This window comes from Oncorhynchus mykiss, chromosome 19 (genome assembly GCF_013265735.2).
Source record: "Oncorhynchus mykiss isolate Arlee chromosome 19, USDA_OmykA_1.1, whole genome shotgun sequence".
Lineage (NCBI taxonomy): Eukaryota > Metazoa > Chordata > Actinopteri > Salmoniformes > Salmonidae > Oncorhynchus > Oncorhynchus mykiss.
In genome coordinates this window covers 39,935,057-39,957,330 of record NC_048583.1, presented here as the reverse complement: position 1 = coordinate 39,957,330, position 22,274 = coordinate 39,935,057, and the positions used below count along the sequence as shown (strand labels likewise).

Below are 22,274 nucleotides of genomic sequence, written 5' to 3'. Positions count from 1 at the left end.
TTTGGTGTGTCTGTCTCTCTGACTGATGATGTGACTGTTTGTGTACCGTCTGTGTGTGTCACAGGAATCGTGTCCAACCAGCTCTGAGATGGATAGTGTTGCTCCGGGATCGCTCAGCTCTCAACTCCAGCTGCAGAAGGTACACCTTCATTCACGCATGTAGTCTGGTGCTCTAATGCAGAGTATATGCAAATAGTGGCTGACTGCTACTGGTTGTTCACTGTTGGGTTCAATCAAGCCTCCAACGCTATTTACAGTGAACATTCTGTAATAACCATAGATTAAAATACATTTAGCATGTTTTGGCATGTTTACTATGAATCTATTTGAAATGCTATGCTGCATTGACTGGAATGTGATCGAACGGCATGGTATGATGTGTATGTGTATAGGAGAAAGCTGGAATGAGAGCTGCAGGACTCCAAGACGCAGGCTGCAGAAAGTACGTGCTAATCTAAACGCCTGATCACTCACAACTTTCACACCTTTTACACCCTTTTCCTTTAACATGTAGGAACAACATACCTGAGTGATAAGAACAGGGCTTGGGCTTGACTACTGCTGTAAATATGTTACCGAGAAAGATTATGCCAGTGTCCGTGACTGTCCTCAGACAACTTTTCTTATCCGTTTGACTCTGTCCATAGCCGTACTAATGCCTTTCTCTCGCCAGGGAGGAGAAGGGGGACTCTTCCTCAGCTCGGCCATTCTTCTACAGGGTACTGCGTGCTGCCTTCCCCCTCCACCTGCTCTTCCTGCTGCTGCTGGTGCTGGCTTGCCTGGTGCCTCTGTCTGAAGAGGACTACAGCTGTGCCCTGTCCAACAACTTTGCCCGCTCCTTCTACCCCATGCTGCGCTACACCAACGGCCCCCCGCCCACATGAGACAGCAACAACACCCACTCCCCTAACACTCACCCCCCTGCCCCCGTCTTTTAAAGTCCCCATCCACCACTGTCGGAAACTGCCCCGAAAAACAGAGACTGGAGCCAAGCGTTCTGTTTCTCCACTCCAAATGTTTTTTTAAAAAGTTGTCTAAAGTAAAATTGAATTTAGGTATTTATGTATACATATTTATATTTAATATATGTTGATCGCTCATGAAGTTATGTGGCTCTGAAAATAAGCCATATCATTGGTTTGAAGTAAACATTTTTATATGTAGTGAAGATGATTATTATCCCCATCGAGTTGTTTTCCACATACAAAAAAATATTTAAAAGTTATTTTGATAGCTTTGTTTTTATCATTGCAGATACTGTATACTCATAATAACGGCAAACTGCAGTTGCTACCAAAGGATCAGAGTACTGAGGATATTGATCATTACTGTTTCTACCATTATACTTCGGACAACCAATTGTGGATAGCACATTTTTGTACATATCGACTGAAAACAATTTAGTTTTTGTCTATTTGATTTAGAATCAGGTACACTGTGATGTCATTTTCACTGAATTATGGTAGCGAATCAACTGCAAACATGCCTTGCTGTAGTCAGTGCTTTAGAAAATCTGTTTTTGTTTAAAAATATTTTATTTACACTAGTGTACCTATGATTTTGTGTGTATGAGTGCATTTGTACATAATGGCAAACTATTGACAATGTGTGTGTGCATCCCTATCTCCCACAGAGGCCTTGTGTGATTGTGGGCCACCCTGGGCTGATGGGGGACATAGAGTGCGGCTTACAAATCGTTTTAGCACCGGAGAACTAAATCAAAAATGTTTGGATGTACCCATCTGGAAGCTGCTCTGTTACACTTTTCTTTCCTGCGGTTGAATATTGTGAGTAAAATCTGATGCTGTCATAGCTGTAGAATACCGTAAATACACTACAGTATATGAATATATAGGTGACATGAACCTGGACCAGTCAGTGAGCGATTAATGTTGCGGTGTACATGCAGAATCAAAGAGTACGTATAGACTAGAAGGTTTACAGTTGAAGGAATGCTTTGGCTTTCTTCACAAAGAAGGCTTACTCATGTGTAAAAAAATTAGTCAAGCTGGAGCTGATCAGAGAACAGTTCATTTACCTAGTTTCATTATTAGTGTACATAGTCAAGTCACTTTGTACTGCTCTGTAGTACAATGAAACAAAGAAAACAATGGTGTACAGTTGAATACATTTTTTAATGCTTATTTATGGATGATGAATAGCTTGAATTCATTTTTACTTGACAATAAACATTGTTTGCCATAATCTGTGCTTATGTCAATAGAACTACATTCACGTTTTACAGTTGCTTTTAAGATGTTTGGTTGCAATTCCATTGGGGCTAAAATGCCTCAATATGACAAGCTCTGTGTATGTAGATTTTCTATCAATACAAACATGACTTTGACATTGAACATCAGAAACAGCACAAGCACCAAATCATTACAGGGGGGACAGGGTATGATCAGGATGCATAAGTACAAGTGTGTGAGTTTCTAGCAGTTGCTGGTTTTTGTTTGGCTTCTGATGGCTCACACAAACTTGAATGGAGACTAGCAGTCATCTTAAATCAAAGGCCACAAAAGTCAACTGGTTGAAATGTAGGTTTTTACAGAGTACATCATAAAACATCCCCTCCACACATCCAGCATGAAAAGTTACAGTTACTGTACTGTAATAGCAGTGTGCCCTGGTATGGGGCAAAGAACACCCACAATCTGAAATGTCAAATGCACATCTCATTGCTATAGTCCTGTTTGATAAATCATGTTCACAGCATGGACTTCATGCACCATTTTCCAAGTAAGCCAGTTACAGTAGGATGGTATGAATTGTTCACAGACACTGATAAAGGTGAAAAAGTTTAGAAATATATCAAAAGGAGACACATTTTGACTGGTAGAAGTTAAACGATGTACTCATTACTAGCTACATTACCAACTGCATTAATACAAGGAAATTACACCAAAAATACAGTCAATTCACTGTTACAAATCATATTTTTTCCATAGACCAAAAACATCCGAAAAGGATACAACTGTAATATTTACCTCACAATGACACATTCTGCAGTCTATAAGACATTTTACTCTCAGTCAGCCTATTGGGAATGGTGTACACTGTCCCAGAGTGTGCCAGTCTGTCCTCTCCTTCAGTCCATTCACCCCTTTGGGGTGATTTACAGTCTCAAGCAGTCTCCATCCATGTCCCACGCTGTATCCTGTCACTGTCCCTCTTACTGAGGTACACATCTCCCCTCTCTCGGCTGGCCAGCACCCTGGCTGGATGTACCTGGAGAACATATTGGATTATGATTCATGGAGTATTGGTGAACATACATTCTACGTCTTCAGTGGCTAACCCAACTTCGTTAACTTACTAATGCTCTCGAGTGTTTGGCTCTCCTCTGGGTTTTGGAATGTTAGCAGGAACTGAGTGTCTACAGCAGGAGCTGGTGCTGCTGGGGGCTCTGTGGGGTCATTGTTAGAGGGGTCATGAGTTGCGGACATACGGCTGCTGTGGGTTGTGTTGGCGTCCAGCATTTCCAAGAGCAGGTCATAGAGCAGCACGACATTCTTCTTCTTCATGCTAGAGAGGTGCTGCATGCCTTTGTTACTAAGGAGACGTGGAGAGAAGCAGCATGGGAATGTCGTTTTGATAAACATCCCAAAAAGTGTCGCTGACTGAAATGACAATGGACAGATCTGCAGGTGTGCTTTTATGTCACTGACTGAACAGACACTGACACAGTAGACTCTTGTTGCTGCTAGTGAGACATTGCTGTAGCTGTAGTCTACCTGACGTGGCGAATGTGTGAGAGTAGCATGAGGAGGTGGGCCAGGCGGGATGACTGCTGCTGGAATGACAGGCCTCGTTTGGAGATGGCCCACACCAGGGCATCCGTCACTGAGTCCAGCAGACGCAGCAGCTTCCCCCTGCTCTCCAGATCTTCTGCCCTCTCCGGAGAGGTAGAGCAGATGTCTACAGGTGGACACAAACATAGACCCTATGTAACTATTAATTCATGAAGCAGAATCACTGGCAAACATACACCTGACACACTTACTTTAACACCATAAAACAAAAAATCCTACTATCACTTAACATATAATTAATTTGTATTTGAAACACTAGATGGCACTGGTGGGGAGAAAATGCTTCAGCCTACAAACATCTCCTTCATAAATCAGACATTCCAAACATGAATAGACATTAAAATGTAGGCCTGAGGAATTGAGACATATCTTACTTCTGTCCAACAAAACAATTCTGCAATCCTATGCTCTGAGTTTCTAAACTAGATTTCTGTTGCACAATTTGTATTTTTCCAGTGTTTTTGGAAAAGAATCAGAGTCTGGCAGTGATGGGAGCCAGTGTATGTGGTGGCCGAGCTCTGACCCCAGTGAGGACAGACAGAGGAGTCAGTCACCCCACTGAAACCTGGAGTGAACATTGATAGGGATAGGACACCTTGATCCCTGGGAGAGGAAAACAACTTGTGCTTTTCCATTGAGACTTACCCCCACACTAGTGGGCCGCCAGTGTTTAATGTTAATGTGAGCTATAGTGTTATTGGGTTTTCAACAGGAGTGTGACAATAAAAAAAAGACTTGTGGCGAGCAGAATTAATTACATCTGCATCATTCAAGACTGTTGCTTTGTGAGGTTAAAATTCAGTTAGCCATTGTTATGAAAATGCAAGCTGAAAAGTACCCAGGGCCTTGCCTTGGCTCCAAGTTAGAGCAGGTCCATGAGACACGGGTGTCCCGGCCCATGTAGATGGAAACAGAAAAGTCTGAGTCTTTTGGGTAAAACACTGGTGTAAATCCTCAATGGAAATATGGCAAATGTGCCCAATTGCAAAAGTATCTCCTAAAGGTGCTTTCATCTCCAGGTCTCTGACTGGGGACAAACACACACTCAAAACATACACAACCTCTCATACAGTACAGAAGTACTAATTATTTGACTTACTGGAGTTGAGGAGGATCATGGCTTTCAGACAGACGTACTCCTCCCTCTGAAGGTTCAGCTCCCTGAACCTAGAGGTGGCTGCCAGCAGCATGTCAAATATCTCCATAATGCCCTCCACACAGTTTCCCTCTTCCCTACAAAACACACAGCGGGAAAGATATGTATTATACATACAGTATAGTTCATTCGGAAAGTATTCAGACCCTTTGACCTTTTACACATTTTGTTACGTTACAGCCTTATTCTAAAATCAATTCAATTATTTTTTCCCTCAATCTACTCACAATACACCATAATGACAAAGTGAAAACAGGTTTTAGATATTTTTGCTAATTTATTCTAAAAAAAACCACAAAAAAACAAATACCTTATTTTCATTAGTATTCAGACCCTTTTGCTATGAGACTCAACTTGTGGTAAATTCAATTGATTGGACATGATTTGGAAAGGCACACACCCATCTATATAAGGTCCCACAGTTGACAGTGCATGTCAGAGCAAAAACCGAGCCATGAGGTCGAAGGAATTGTCCGTAGAGATCCAGGACAGGATTGTGTTGAGGCACAGATCTGGGGAAGGATACCAACACATTTCTGCTGCATTGAAGGTCCCCAAGAACATTCATTCTTAAATGGAAGAAGTTTGGAACCGCCAAGACTCTTCCTAGAGTTGTCACCCGGCCAAACTGAGCAATCGGGTGAGAAGGGCCTTGGTCAGAGAGGTGACCAAGAATCTGATGGTCACTCTGACAGAGCATCTCTGTGGAAATGGGAGAACCTTCCAGAAGGACAACCATCTCTGCAGCACTCCACCAATCAGGCCTTATGGTAGAGGAGCCAGACAAAAGCAACTTCTCAGTAAAAAAGGCACATAACTGCCCACTTGGGGTTTGCCAAAAGGAACCTAAAGGACTCTCTGACCATGTGAAACAAGATTCTCTGGTCTGATTAAACCAAGATTGAACTCTTAGGCCTGAATGCCAAGCGTCACGTCTGGAGGAAACCTGGCACCATCCCTACGGTGAAGCATGGTGGTGGCAGCATCATGCTGTGAGAATGGCCAGCAGCATACCACCCTGCATACCACTTCTGGCTTGTTTCTGAAGCTAAGCAGGGTTGGTCCTGGTCAGTCCCTGGATGGGAGACCAGATGCTGCTGGAAGTGGTGTTGGAGGGCCAGTAGGAGGCACTCTTTCCTCTGGTCTAAAAAATATCCCAATGCCCCAGGCCAGTGATTGGGGACACTGGCCTGTGTAGGGTGCTGTCTTTTGGATGGGACGTTAAAATGTGTGTCCTGACTCTCTGCGGTCATTAAAGATCCCATGGCACTTATCGTAGGGGTGTTAACCCCGGTGTGCTGGCTAAATTCCCAATCTGGCCATCAAACCATCACGGTCACCTAATAATCCCCAGTTTACAATTGGCTCATTCATCCCCCTCCTCTCCCCTGTAACTATTCCCCAGGTCGTTGCTGCAAATGAGAATGTGTTCTCAGTTAACTTACCTGGTAAAATAACAGATAAATAAAAACATGTTTTTTCATCAGCAGGGACTGTGAGATTAGTCAGGATTGAGGGAAGATGAACGGAGCAAAGGACAGAGAGATCCTTGATGAAAACCTGCTCCGGAGTGATCGGGACCTCTGCCTGGGGTGAAGGTTCACCTTCCAACAGAACAACGACCCTAAGCACAGAACCAAGACAATGCAGGATTGGCTTCAGGACAAGTCTCTGAATGTCCTTGAGTGGCCCGGACTTGAACCCGATCGAACATCTCTGGAGAGACCTGATAATAGCTGTGCAGCGACGCTCCCAATCCAACCTGACAGAGCTTGAGAGGATTTGCAGACAAGAATGGGAGAAACTCCCCAAATACATGTGCTAAGCTTGTTGCGTCATACCCAAGAAGACTCGAGGCTGTAATCGCTGCCAAAGGTGCTCCCATATTTATTTTCCTATCTTTGAGTTTACGTGTCTGAAGCCTTACAGCAGTGTATGTGAGTGTGTGTTTTGTTGTGTGGGTTGGTATGTAAATGTGATTTCATTTTTTTTTTTTTTTTTTTAATGTTTTATACATTTGCAAAAAAATTCAAATAACCTGTTTTTTCCTTTGTCATTAGATTGATGAGGGGGGAAAAAACAATCAATTGTAGAATAAGGCTGTAACATAACAACATGTGGAAAAAGTCAAAGGGTCTGAATACTTTCCGAATGCACTGCACATTATTCATATTGTAAAACAGTAGGTACCCACATACTGTAATAAAAACTCTTAGTAATGGAGTGCTACAAATGAATTAAATTAATGTTGAGAGATTTGTTGAGGGGTGTGAGAAAATTAAAGTCCAATCAAAACACTGACCCATTTGTCTACTTAATGTGTTTTTCATGGCAGCCTCAAGAGACAGTGCCAAAGCCACACAATGGCCAGAGGACTGAACAATAAGTCCCATGTTATGGGAACACACCAAGGTTAGCTAAGCCTATAGTGATAGTCGCCGTGGTAGTGTAAAAGGTGAAACACTACTCAACCACACCAACCCACACAACAAAACACACACTCACATACACTGCTGTAAGGCTTCAGACACGTAAACTCAAAGATAGGAAAATAAATATGGGAGCACATCTGCACACATCTGTATTCAAAAGACACACACCTCCTTAGACAAGTTAATAGCACACACACCTCCTTAGACAAGTTAATAGCACACACACACTCACATATAGACAAGTAGTACAAGCACTCACACATCCTTGATCTTAGTCTCAGGGGTGAGATCATTCTCAAGGTCAATAAATCCTCTAACCTTCTGGCCTGATCAGATTTACCCAAAACCAGAAATACAGCTAAATAACCAACATTCAATGTTTTAACAAACCCCAATGCTAAAGTTTTGTAGGCTACAACACACATGTATAATTCTGACAAACAAAATGGGATGTGTGATTTAGAGACACAAACCTTTTGTTTACTAACAATTCAAAAAGGTTGCTTTGTCATCAAATTAAGATTTTGATATGGCCTAAGTTCAAAGTCAAAACAAAACACAACATTTTAACTTAAGAACCTCAAAATACTAATCAATCAGGAATTTGAAAATATTCTGTCCAATCATTTGAAGCAAACACTGATATTATTGCATTTTCATATAGCTCATAGATTTATGAGAGGTCAACCTCAGCAATTTATAGGGAGAACACACTGTAACACGATCATTCTTATCAGTACCCACGCACACACAGAGTGAATAATGCTGGCCCCAGAGGGTACTGAGAATGTGAGTGTTCTTTTCCTGGCGTATTGGTGAAAGCCAATGAGCAACCCCAGGCCTGCCTTTCCAACACAACCCTACATATTAAAACACATGCTTTTAACTGGACACATAGTAAAAAACTATTATTTTGCAGTTTGGTCTTTTCTAGATAAAAAAGGATGCACTTAATACTGACCAAGAGATGACAGGAAATGCAGTATGTCAAATGTCTTTACTTAAAGATGTGATATTTAATCTTATATCGGTATACTGTATTTTGAAGCTTAGTGGTAAAACATAAGCAGTTGTACCTGTTGAGCTTTAAGTCTGGTGAGAATATGAGTTTCCCAGGGTGGTCGACAGACCTCCACATCAGACCCAGCATCAGCACCTCCAGCCAGCAACACTCCAACAGGTGCACCTGGTCCGTCAGACTTAGCTCTACAAAGCCTGTAGTACACAAATGTGCATGCTCGCGTGCATATACACACACACACACACACACACACACAAAAAGAAAGTGTGGGAAATGAGTGTTCATTGTTCACTGTAGCTATTGTATAGCTTTACTAGGACTGAGTCTGGGAACCAGAGAACATAAAAAGAACTAAAAAGACCCCTAACTTTAGAGTGACTAATTAAAGGACAGATTAAATGCATGGTCGAGCCCTCACACACTAGAGACACCCTTCGCTCCCAGCAGTCTGTTGGTACAAGTACTGAAGGATGGACATTGGAACAAAGCCAAATACTGAGACACCTTGCATGCAATGATTAAACAAAAATCCACAATGCATATCTAGTCTGTGGAGTTCTTGTTCTTCTTTATAGCAGACAATACAAGCTAATTGTCACATCTCATTCTTTCACCAAACCCCCTAAACCCCATCTCAGACAAGAGTGTGTGTGTGAACTCAGTCCCATCTCCTCTGAGAGGGCACCTGCTGGGCTCACCTCTAAAACCCTGAGTGAGGAAGGAACAATGCTCACCAGCAGGATAGAGAGGAGAGGAGTAGTAACCCCTTCATAGCCTGTGAGATATCCTGTCCAACAGGACTACACAGCTGTGTGCCTGGCTGCAGTACTGTATGTGGCATAAAGAGAAGGCTAAGGGCCAACTACTACAGTAACGGACACAGTTAAAGGGTAGGGTGCGAAGGGTTTACAGCCAGACAGCTAGTCTTTCTTTGTTTGGAGATATACCTCCTATCTCATATATAGACCTGGGACACCAACTCAGCCTTGCACATATGTTGCAGACAGACAAAGACAGACAGACACACAGGCAGAGACACACAAGCAGGCAGGCAGGCACACACACCCTCCATGTGTCTCACCAGGGATCTTCTTGGCCCAGCTGATCATGAGGACCAACTCCTTGTCGGCCAGGTTGGTAAGTGACATCATCATGCTGGCCTCAGTGAAGGGCTTCTTCAGGTCCTCCATCAGGTAGATCTCTGGCGGCTCCGCTTCCATGATGCAGGAGATCAGCTGTTCTGGGGTCAGGGACGAGTGGTGCACCTCCAGCTGGGGGTGGGAGCCCCCCTCCAGACGCATCTGGGCCCTGGTCCCTACCCCCACCAGCCCGCCTGACACCCCCCGCCCCTGAGGTACACGCCGGTGCCTCGCCCCCCGGTAACTGCAGCGCTCTCGCCTCACACCTGGACAACAACACAGACAAGCAACAGAGAGGTTTCACTCCTGAAGATACTGTACCTCTACAAGCTTACAGTATCTGTTGCCAAATGTTCTATTGACTACATAAGGTTAGGTTTCAAAACACAACAAGACTAGATAAGGAAGATGGCTGCCTACCACACTTCATCATGCCCACTTCATAACACTTGCGTAGGCGGCAGGCCTGGCAGCTTTTACGGCGGTTCTTGTCGATAGTGCACTGGTTAGTTGCTGGACAAATGTAATCATTGTGGCCTAGATGAGATAGATGGAGACAGTCTGAGAAATTATATGGCTGCACTATTCATCATATCTGATCAAACTACAATCAACCTTATTCAGCGTTCACCCCTAGGATTTCTTTCAGCAGCGATGGCCAAGTTAGCTTGGGGGGGGCGAGGCCAATGGCACTGAGGCCCTCCTATTGGCCGCAGAGACAAAATGTTTCTGTTTTAAAGCTAGTTTCTTGCAATTCTAAACATTTTGCCATGATTTATGCTGTGTTCTTATGCTATCTGAGTGACTAAAACATAACAAAATCAATGGGGGCCCCATGCCATGACATTTAGGGAATTTTAGATTCTCCCTGACTGTCTAGGTTTTATTTTGGTGATTGTTAGTTCTCAAATATGATCTTATTTAAAAAATAAATACAGTACCAGTCAAAAGTTTGGACACACCTACTCATTCAAGGGTTTTTCTTTATTTTTACTATTCTCTACATTGTAAAATAATATTGAAGCCATCAAAACTATTAAATAGCACATGAAATGGAATCATTTAGTAACCCCCCAAAAATGTTAAACTACTCAAAATATATTTACGATTTTTCAAAGTAGCCACCCTTTGCCTTGATGACAGCTTTGCACACTCTTGGCATTCTCTCAACCAGCTTTACCAAGAGTGTTGAAGGAGTTCCCACATATGCTCAGCATTTGTTGGCTTCTTTTCCTTCACTATGCAGTCGAACTCATCGCAAACCATCTCAATTGGGTTGAAGTCAGTTGATTGTGGGGGCCATGTCATCTGATGCAGCTCTCCATCACTCTCCTTCTTGGTCAAGTAGCCCTTACACAGCCTGGAGGTGTGTTGGGTCATTGTCCTGTTGAAAAACAAATGATAGTCCCACTAAGCACAAACCAGATGGGATGGCGTATCACTGCAATATGCTGTGGTAGCCATGCTGGTTAAGTGTGCCTTGAATTCTAAATAAATCACAGACAGTGTCGCCAGCAAAGCACACCCACACCATCACACCTCCTCCTCTATGCTTCACGGTGGGAACCACACATGCAGGGATCATCCGTTCACCTACTCTGCGTCTCACAAAGACACGGCGGTTGGAACCAAAAATCTCAAATTTGGACTCATCAGATTAAAAGGACAGATTTCCACCAGTCTAATGTCCATTACTCGTGTTTCTTGGCCCAAGCAAGTCTCTTCTTATTGGTGTCCTTTTGTAGTGGTTTCTTTGCAGCAATTCGACCATGAAGGCCTGATTCACGCAGTCTCCTCCGAACAGTTGATGTTGAGATGTGTCTGTTGCATTTATTTGGGCTGCGATTTCTGAGGGCGAGGTAAATCTGGGACTTCCTTTCCCATGGAGGTCCTCATGAGAGCCAGGTTCATCATAGCCCTTGATGGTTTTTGCGACTGCATATGGAAACTTTCAAATAAATTTTCCAGATTGACTGATCTTCATGTCTTAAAGCAGCGGTCGCCAACCCTTTTTTGCACCATGGACCTGTCTCATATAGATAATATTTTTGACACAACCAGAATATCGATTAGGCCTATAAGTTTAGTATAGCCACTTTTTCATAACATTTTAGTTTAAGTAGGTCTAATGTAATGATATTATAAAAACAAAGCTTATATTTTTCTCTAACGACCATATAATAAAAACATTGCAACTCACCATGTCTCTGAATCAGTGGGAGCCCTGAGCTTGTTTCCAGGCAACAAGACGGTCCCATTTAAGGGTGATGGGAGACAGTGATACCCGAATGGTGTTCCTTATGTCCAGTCTACTCCGTAACTAAGTTTTTGTTGACATCATTGCGGAAAACCCTGCTTCGTAGAGATAGGATGTTGGAAATGGAAGCAACGTTTTCAGTGCTTTTGTGGCTATCTCAGGATATTCAGCCTTGATTTTAATCCAGAAGGTCGACAGAAATGAGGTTCTCAAACATACTTTTAAGGCCACCGTCATTTGCAACCTCAAGGAGTTGATCTTCCTGCACGGACGATTCACCTGGGACATTCACAAATGGGTCGTGGATCCTTTCCTTCACTTGACCGCTGTTGACAGCGAAGCTATGTGATCGCGCACCAGCTGGGAGAAAGACGGCTCAGTCTATCCCAAAATCCCCACTAATGTTTGGAACATGTCAAATATGCCCCTGTCCACTCGCCGTCCCCGCAGTTCCAGTTTGGCGTTGAATGCAGCCACGTTACCTGCCAACTTAAAGACCGTTGTCAATTCTCCCCTGAAGTGGCAGAATTAGTCCGTTTAGCAGGTTGAATATGTCGCACAGGTAAGCGAGTTTTGCGACCCTTCCTCGTTATTGAAATGTGTTGCCAGTGGTGACTTTTTCTGCAAGCGATCTCCACTTACTACCCAACAGTGGGCTTGGAGCATGTGAGTCACCTGTCGCAATAAATCCATATTTTAGGTAGGACTCAGCATATTTTCTATTAAACGAGGCTTTCTTTTTCTTTCATAAAAAAATAATAATTACAGTCTCTGGTTCTGCTGTCTGCATTATCGACATGGTCGTTGGGCCTTGTATCCCCCTTGCCCCTTCAGAAGAAGCGACGTTTGTTTGTTTATATTTATGTCAGCTAACGTAGCTAGTTAGTACAAAGTTGCCGGGCAACATAGCTCACGCAGACCGTGATGAACTCGCGGCGCACGCATTACTGAAGTTCAAAATCTGTAAACTGTTGTGGGCGTGACAGAAATATTAGAGTGGTGAGGAAAGGACCAACAGACTGCACAAAGTTCAATGTACTTACTGCACAAATAGCCTAAAATTGTATATAATGATTATTTAATTTGACCATTTAAAAAAATATATATATATATCCTTTCCGTGCAGCCCAGTCTGCCGGGACCGCTGTCTGAAAGTAATGATTGACTGTCGTTTATCTTTGCCTATTTGAGCTGTTCTTGCCATAATATTGACTTTGTCTTTTACAAAATAGGGCTATCTTCTGTATACCACCCCTACCTTGTCACAACACAACTGATTGGCACAAACGCATTAAGGAAAGAAATTCTACAAATTCACTTTTACAAGGCACATCTGTGTATTGAAATGCATTCCAAGTGACTACATCATGAAGCTGGTTGAGAGAATGAACACACCTACTCATTCCAAATTTTTGACTGGTACTGTAGCTCTATTATCTTTGCTACATACTTTATATCTGGTTCGAGTTGTTTTAAGTTTACACTGAAAACGTTTTTTTTAAACCAAATTATATTTATATATCACACATTTTTTGGGAGTGGCAGACCTTACAGGACACTGAGACAGAGGGTGGCCACCATGACCACAGTCCCTAGGGTAGACATGGTAATGATCCCACACAGCTCCCCTGGTGGTCATACCTTGGATGCTCCTCTTGAAGAAGGCCTTGCAGCCCTCACAAGACCACACGCCGTAGTGGTAGCCCGAAGCGTAGTCATGACACACGGCACAGAAGTGCATGTCTGCCTTCACCACCACACAGCTGGCTGAGGAGGAGTTCACTTCCTCTCCGTCCTCCAGTCTCTTCCCCAGCAGCTTGGTAGGGTGGAGGAGAGGGCTATGAGAAGGAACGTCAATCAATGTTTAACAAACTCCAAAATAGAAGCCTCAGTTTTGTTAAGAGGCTGTCTCCTATTGTTTACCCATCTGAGATGTTATAGGAGACAAGAAAAGGTCAAATAAGACAGGTGTGTACATTAAAAGATACAAAAGGAGGGTGTGTCAGATGTTGAAGGCTTGTAGCTACCTGCTGGGGCTGAGGCCGTGGGGTTTGGGCTCCACCCAGGGGGTGTGGGTGTTATGCTCACTGTACACCAGGGGCTGGGGGCAGTGCAGGGTCAGCGAGGGCATGTTTTGCTGGCCATGGTTGGGCCAGAAGAGAGAGGGACTGAGGGGTGGACATAGAGAAGGGCTGTCGGAGATAGGTGGTCTGCTGTAGCCGAGCATAGAGGGGTTGTAGAAGGCTAGGGGTCCGTGGCTGTGACTGTAATCATGGCTGTTGTCTGTGTAGGGAGAGGGGATGCAGAATGTGCGGCTCTCCATGCCGCTCGGAGGGCTGTAGAGGGCGGGTAGGAGTCCCGGGGAGCTCCCCCTCTCTTGGACCTTGCTGGAGCCCACATCCTGGAGCTGGAGCAGGGAAGAAATGTCTGTCCCACTTTCAGGAGAACATGCCATGCTGGGGATAACGTTGGGCTGACGTTTTGGCTGCTGCTGTCGTCTATTGCCTTCCTCACCGGGACCAGTCAGTGAGAAGTCCTACTGCAGCATGGAGGGTGGGATGGAGAAAGTGTATGCAGAGTCACATTCAAATACCACATAGATATTCTCAAGTGCACACAAAGTCACTCAACAAAATAATGTTGTCTTCACTCGTCATACTGTACATACTCAACAAAAACTATATGATCATATCTGTTTATTTGAGGAAAGATCATTGTTTGCATTGCTCAGAGTTAGAACAGTTTCAATTGCCAATCCTGAGTGGTAAATAGTTGTAATATATCTTGCTCACATTGAGCCTGTAAAAGGACAGATGCAACAGGAAATAATTTATTTAATTTGGTCTCAAACCTTGTCTAGACTACCAGTTACTTTTACTGTTGCCACTCGAGTGCACTTGTAGAGACTATTAAGTCAGGATGGAAGAGGGAAACGTGAATACTCAAATCCAAATCACAGAACATGTTGTACAGAAAGAAAAATGTGCACCTACATCAGACTGATAACAAGCCTGATCAGATGAAACACATGAAAAAGAAATAGGTGCAACATCAAGTAACGTGATATATTAAAATTGGGAAAAGTGTGCATTTTTATGTGTATAGGTAGATGTGTTCTGTACATATGGTATGTACTGGACGTGTGGGTCTGACCTTAATTCTTTTGTTATGTCTTTGTTTTAGTATGGTCATGGCGTGAGTTGGGTGGGTTGTCTATGTTCCTTTTTCTGTTTTGGGATTTCTGTGTTTGGCCTGGTATGGTTCTCAATCAGCAGCTGTCAATCGTTGTCCCTGATTGAGAACCATACTTAGGTAGCCTGGTTCCACTTTTGAGTTGTGGGTGATTATTTTCCGTGTCACACGAGACTCTTTCGTTTGTTTCGGTATTTCACGTTGTTATTTTGTAGTTTAGTGTTCATGTAAATAAAGTATCGATATGGACACTGACAACGCTGCGCATTGGTCCGATCCTTGGTACTCCTCCTCAGAAGAAGAAGAAGAGGAAAGCCGTTACAGGGCCTTACGTAAGGCTGTACATATAGTGCCTTCAGAAAGTATTCATATCCCTTGACTTCATCCACATTTGTTGTGTTACAGCCTGAATTCAAAATGGATTAAACAGATTTATTTACACACAATAGCACAGAGACTAAATGAAAACAGGTTTTTCTTTTTTTTTCAAATGTATTGAAAATTAAATACAGCATTTAGGTATTTAATTTACATAAGTATTCACACCCGAGTCAATACATATCAAATCAAATCAAATCACATTTTATTTGTCACATACACATGGTTAGCAGATGTTGATGCGAGTGTAGAAAAATGCTTGTGCTTCTAGTTCCGACAATGCAGTAATAACCAACAAGTAATCTAACTAACAATTCCAAAACTACTGTCTTATACACAGTGTAAGGGGATAAAGAATATGTACATAAGGATATATGAATGAGTGATGGTACAGAGCAGCATAGGCAAGATACAATAGATGGTATCGAGTGCAATATATACATGAGGTGAGTATGTAAACAAAGTGGCATAGTTAAAGTGGCTAGTGATACATGTATTACATAAGGATGCAGTCGATGATATAGAGTACAGTATATACGTATGCATATGAGATGAATAATGTAGGGTAAGTAACATTTTATAAGGTAGCATTGTTTAAAGTGGCTAGTGATATATTTACATAATTTCCCATCAATTCCCATTATTAAAGTGGCTGGAGTTGAGTCAGTGTCAGTGTCAGTGTGTTGGCAGCAGCCACTCAATGTTAGTGGTGGCTGTTTAACAGTCTGATGGCCTTGAGATAGAAGCTGTTTTTCAGTCTCTCGGTCCCAGCTTTGATGCACCTGTACTGACCTCACCTTCTGGATGATAGCGGGGTGAACAGGCAGTGGCTCGGGTGGTTGATGTCCTTGATGATCTTTATGGCCTTCCTGTAACATCGGGTGGTGTAGGTGTCCTGGAGGGCAGGTAGATTGCCCCCGGTGATGCGTTGTGCAGACCTCACTACCCTCTGGAGAGCCTTACGGTTGTGGGCGGAGCAGTTGCCGTACCAAGCGGTGATACAGCCCGCCAGGATGCTTTCGATTGTGCACCTGTAGAAGTTTGTGAGTGCTTTTGGTGACAAACCAAATTTCTTCAGCCTCCTGAGGTTGAAGAGGCGCTGCTGTGCCTTCTTCACGATGCTGTCTGTATGAGTGGACCAATTCAGTTTGTCTGTGATGTGTATGCCGAGGAACTTAAAACTTGCTACCCTCTCCACTACTGTTCCATCGATGTGGATAGGGGGGTGTTCCCTCTGCTGTTTCCTGAAGTCCACAATCATCTCCTTAGTTTTGTTGACGTTGAGTGTGAGGTTATTTTCCTGACACCACACTCCGAGGGCCCTCACCTCCTCCCTGTAGGTCGTCTCGTCGTTGTTGGTAATCAAGCCTACCACTGTTGTGTCGTCCGCAAACTTGATGATTGAGTTGGATGCTTGCGTGGCCACGCAGTTGTGGGTGAACAGGGAGTACAGGAGAGGGCTCAGAACGCACCCTTGTGGGGCCCCAGTGTTGAGGATCAGCGGGGTGGAGATGTTGTTGCCTACCCTCACCACCTGGGGGCGGCCCGTCAGGAAGTCCAGTACCCAGTTGCACAGGGCGGGGTCGAGACCCAGGGTCTCGAGCTTGATGACGAGCTTGGAGGGTACTATGGTGTTGAATGCCGAGCTGTAGTCGATGAACAGCATTCTCACATAGGTATTCCTCTTGTCCAGATGGGTTAGGGCAGTGTGCAGTGTGGTTGAGATTGCATCGTCTGTGGACCTATTTGGGCGGTAAACAAATTGGAGTGGGTCTAGGGTGTCGGGTAGGGTGGAGGTGATATGGTCCTTGACTAGTCTCTCAAAGCACTTCATGATGACGGAAGTGAGTGCTACGTCGTTTAGCTCAGTTACCTTAGCTTTCTTGGGAACAGGAACAATGGTGGCCCTCTTGAAGCATGTGGGAACAGCAGACTGGTATAGGGATTGATTGAATATGTCCGTAAACACACCGGCCAGCTGGTCTGCGCATGCTCTGAGGGCGCGGCTGGGGATGCCGTCTGGGCCTGCAGCCTTGCGAGGGTTAACACGTTTAAATGTCTTACTCACCTCGGCTGCAGTGAAGGAGAGTCCGCATGTTTTCGTTGCAGGCCGTGTCAGTGGCACTGTATTGTCCTCAAAGCGGGCAAAAAAGTTATTTAGTCTGCCTGGGAGCAGGACATCCTGGTCAGTGACTGGGCTGGATTTCTTCTTGTAGTCCGTGATTGACTGTAGACCCTGCCACATGCCTCTTGTGTCTGAGCCGTTGAATTGAGATTCTACTTTGTCTCTGTACTGACGCTTAGCTTGTTTGATAGCCTTGCGGAGGGAATAGCTGCACTGTTTGTATTCGGTCATGTTACCAGTCACCTTGCCCTGATTCAAAGCAGTGGTTCGCGCTTTCAGTTTCACGCGAATGCTGCCATCAATCCACGGTTTCTGGTTAGGGAATGTTTTAATCGTTGCTATGGGAACGACATCTTCAACGCACGTTCTAATGAACTCGCACACCGAATCAGCGTATTCGTCAATATTGTTATCTGACGCAATACGAAACATGTCCCAGTCCACGTGATGGAAGCAGTCTTGGAGTGTGGAGTCAGCTTGGTCGGACCAGCGTTGGACAGACCTCAGCGTGGGAGCCTCTTGTTTTAGTTTCTGTCTGTAGGCAGGGATCAACAAAATGGAGTCGTGGTCAGCTTTTCCGAAAGGTGGGCGGGGCAGGGCCTTATATGCGTCGCGGAAGTTAGAGTAACAATGATCCAAGGTTTTTCCACCCCTGGTTGCGCAATCGATATGCTGATAACATTTTGGGAGTCTTGTTTTCAGATTAGCCTTGTTAAAATCCCCAGCAACAATGAATGCAGCCTCCGGATAAATGGATTCCAGTTTGCAAAGAGTCAAATAAAGTTCGTTCAGAGCCATCGATGTGTCTGCTTGGGGGGGGGGGATATATACGGCTGTGATTATAATCGAAGAGAATTCTCTTGGTAGATAATGCGGTCTACATTTGATTGTGAGGAATTCTAAATCAGGTGAACAGAAGGATTTGAGTTCCTGTATGTTTCTTTCATCACACCATATCTCGTTAGTCATAAGGCATACGCCCCCGCCCCTCTTCTTACCAGAAAGATGTTTGTTTCTGTCGGCGCGATGGGTGGAGAAACCCGCTGGCTGCACCGCCCCCGATAGCGTCTCTCCAGTGAGCCATGTTTCCGTGAAGCAAAGAATGTTACAGTCTCTGATGTCCCTCTGGAATGCTACCCTTGCTCGGATTTCATCAACCTTGTCAAGAGACTGGACATTGGCGAGAAGGATGCTAGGGAGTGGTGCACGATGTGCCCGTCTCCGGAGTCTGACCAGAAGACCGCCTCGTTTCCCTCTTTTTCGGAGTCGTTTTTTTGGGTTGCTGCATGGGATCCATTCCGTTGTCCTGGGTGAAAGGCAGAACACAGGATCCGCGTCGCGAAAAACATATTCTTGGTCGTACTGATGGTGAGTTGACGCTGATCTTATATTCAGTAGTTCTTCTCGACTGTATGTAATGAAACCTAAGATGACCTGGGGTACTAATGTAAGAAATAACACTTAAAAAAACAAAACACTGCATAGTTTCCTAGGAACGCGAAGCGAGGCGGCCATCTCTGTCGGCACCGGAAATAATCACCTTTGGCAGTGATTACAGCTGAGTCTTTCTGGGTAAGTCTCTGAAAGCTTTGCACACCTGGTCTGTACAATATTTATCCATTATTCTTCTCAAAATTCTTCAAGCTCTATCAAATTGATCATTGCTAGACAACTATTTTCAATTCCTGCCAAAGCTTTTCAAACCGATTTAAGTCAGAACTGTAACTTCGCCACTCAGGAACATTCGCTGTCTTCTTGGTAAGCAACTCCAGTGTACCTTTGGCCTTGTGTTTTAGGTTATTGTCCTTCTGAAAGGTCATCTCCCAGTGTCTGGTGGAAAGCAGACTAAACTGGATTCCTTTAGGATTTTGCCTGTCCTTCGCTCCATTCTAAGTATTTTTTATCCTGGAAAACTCCCCAGTCCTTAACGATTACAAGCATACCCATAACAAGATGCAGCCACTACGATGCTTGAAAATAGAGTGGTACTCAGTAATGTGTTGTTTTGGATTCGCCCCAAACAACACTTTTATTCAGGATAAAAAGTTAATTGCTTTGCCACATTTTTTTGCCGTATTAATTTGCAAACAGGATGCATGTTTAGTAATATTTTTATTCTGTACAAGCTTGCTTCATTTCACTCTGTCAATTAGGTTAGCACTGTGGAGTAGCTACAATGTTGTTGATCCATCCTTAGTTTTCTCCTATCAAAGCCATTAAACTCTGTAACCATTTTAAAGTCACCATTGGCCTTATGGTGAAATACCTGAGTGGTTTCCTTCCTCCCCGGCAACTGAGTTAGTAAGGACACCTGTATCTTTGCAGTGACTGGGTGTATTGATACACCATCCATAGTGTAATGAATAACTTCATGCTCAAAGGGATATTCAATGTCTGTTTTTTACCCATCTACCAATGGGTAAATCTTTGTGAGGCATTGGAAAACCTCCATGTTCTTTGTGGTTGAATCGGTGTTTGAAATTCACTGCTCGACTGAGGGATCTTACAGATCATTGTATGTGTGGAGTGCAGAGTGAGTCCATGTGACTTATCATGTGAATTGTTAAGCAAATGTTTACTCCTGAACTTATTTTGGCTTGCCATAACAAAGGGGTTGAATACTTTGACTCAAGACATTTCAGCTTTTCAATTAAAATGCATTTGTAAAAACTTCTAGAAACATAATTCCACTTTGACATTATGGGGTGTTGTGTGTAGGCCAAAAATCTAAATTTAATCCATTTTAAATTCAGACTGTAATACAACAAAATGTGGAAAAAGTCCATGCTTGTGAATACTTTCTGAAGGCACTGTAGGCTGTGACAAACAGGCCATCAGCACGTTAATCAGTGTCAGAGTGGATAACACAGGTACCAACTGCACAGCTACCAACAGCACAGGCCGAGGGCTGAGGACAGGCATTGGTTAGGTTTCCATTTCCATTCACACAAAAACAGGCCCACACATGAATGCAGAGTAAAGATGTCCATTACAGCACATGCCCAGGAAACTCACCCAATCAAAGTATTTCACCTGAAGTTGCTGTTTCAATTCCTATTTAGGTCAGTTCCATACTTATAGCTTGATCTAAAACCATCCAGTCAAGCCTGAGTGAGATAACTCTTAAACCTCTTAAATATAAAGGCAAAAACTTAGTATATTTGGAAAGAAGACATCTGGGAGATTGTGAAGAAATTATCAGAAGATAGATAGGAGTTACATAGTTCAGAATACACAAGATCAAACGCACACAAAATAACATTTTTTTGTTTTTTAAAATTTGAACGTAATCTGTCATTGACAAGCTATAAGTGAATTATTGATGACTAGAGTTGGAAACTGAACAAAATCAGCAAAAAAAGGGATTGATTGACTTAACAACTAGAAATGGGCAGATGTTTTAGTAAGTTGTGTCAGGTGTGGTCACGGTACATTTCCAAGTCTCTGAGCCAGGAAGCAATAGTTCGCATTACGCATCAAAGGTTCTAGGCCTTGCTTTGTCCCACCCAGGTCAACTGCATATCCCTGGAAAGCTTATCTCATTGGCTACAAGAGACTGTCAAGGTGCCATAGTAGCCAATCCCGTGTAATGTAAGCAGACATCATATTTTTCATGCGCAAAGATAAATGTTGCTATTAAGTCATACATCATAATTGACAATAGGCTAGATGTGTTCCTACCAACCAAGGGATGAATTTGATACCTCCCATGTAGCTATAGCTCAAACACAGACCAAATCTATCTAAGCTTACCTTGTAAGATGTTTGCTATTTGGTGAAAACGTTGTCTAAAATAAACATTTTGACTCTCGGGCTGGTGATCAATAATGGTTGTTCACAGTCAGACAAATAAGATATCCTCATGATCTGTGGAGTCCCGGCTTTCGGTGTGAATCAACATATTCTGTGTTTATTTCGTTTATGCTTCACAACGCTAACCGGAATGTAGGTAGCAGCCGTCTTGAAATTATGTCATCAGCTCGGCCTCCCTTTATACATTCGTATGCCCATTTTTGGTCAATAGCCAAGATACTCAGCTTTCCGCAGACACCCTGCTTTTGCAGATATGGGCTACTGTTCTTGTTACAGACTAAATTGAATAAAATCATTCTAATAAGTTCCCCAAATATGGGGACTTTACATTTAATTAACTATAGCCCATACTACGCTTTTGTATTTCACATCATCACAAACCTCAACATGAGACCAAGCCTGTGGAACTCAACATTCAGATGTAGGGAAAATGTTGTTTATTTCTACTCATCTTAAATAATATATCATACAGTTTGAATATTAAATCAATATTAAATTAGAAGGTAAGACAAAAATATTCCAACCAATTTCTTGCCCAAAATCTCAAATACATATTTTTTAATTAACATACAGAACATATAAGAATGGACTGAGTCACTTACGTTTACATGCTGAGGATATGGATACTATTGACAGTCTGAACGGCCCGATGTTTTGTCAAATGCTGGCAATCCAGTGGTGTGGTCTTTGGACAGACAGTCTAGTTGTTGAACCTGCAGCCTGGCAGAGGTCCATGGTAAACCCAGCACTGCATCACATGTCAAAGGTCATGGTGCCAGCTCTGTTAATAAGACTATATACTTGGAAGATGGAATGTTCTTACCAAGAGAGAACACCATGCCAGGCCTGGGATAACTATAGATGTAACTATACTTTGTGGAAAGGAAAAAACTATTGGGGGTGACTAAAACTATTTGAATACATATCCCAAATATAACAACTTTTT

The 22,274-nt window shown here is 43.3% G+C and overlaps 2 protein-coding genes across 17 annotated transcripts in view; one reads left to right on the top strand and one right to left on the bottom strand.

Moving 5' to 3' along the window:
• syne2b (spectrin repeat containing, nuclear envelope 2b) overlaps window positions 1-2,205 on the top strand; it is a 142,854-nt gene extending 140,649 nt beyond the window's left edge. For all 12 annotated transcript variants that reach the window (XM_036954795.1, XM_036954792.1, XM_036954794.1 and 9 more), the window contains 3 exons: window positions 65-139; window positions 393-442; window positions 674-2,205. In XM_036954795.1, coding sequence (XP_036810690.1) covers window positions 65-139; window positions 393-442; window positions 674-884 — 336 coding nt within the window. In that variant the 3' untranslated portion in view covers window positions 885-2,205. The remainder of the gene's footprint in view (window positions 1-64; window positions 140-392; window positions 443-673) is intronic.
• Window positions 1,026-22,274, bottom strand: part of erb2 (estrogen receptor beta 2) — a 36,569-nt gene continuing 15,320 nt past the window's right edge. Inside the window, exons 1-10 of one of the 5 annotated variants that reach the window (XM_021573117.2) lie at window positions 21,931-22,076; window positions 13,848-14,356; window positions 13,462-13,658; window positions 9,984-10,100; window positions 9,506-9,829; window positions 8,480-8,618; window positions 4,915-5,048; window positions 3,738-3,921; window positions 3,320-3,555; window positions 1,026-3,231 (exon numbers count right to left, since the gene is read on the bottom strand). In XM_021573117.2, the coding sequence (XP_021428792.2) occupies window positions 3,176-3,231; window positions 3,320-3,555; window positions 3,738-3,921; window positions 4,915-5,048; window positions 8,480-8,618; window positions 9,506-9,829; window positions 9,984-10,100; window positions 13,462-13,658; window positions 13,848-14,275 (1,815 nt within the window). In that variant the 5' untranslated portion in view covers window positions 14,276-14,356; window positions 21,931-22,076 and the 3' untranslated portion in view covers window positions 1,026-3,175. 5 annotated transcript variants of the gene reach the window in all.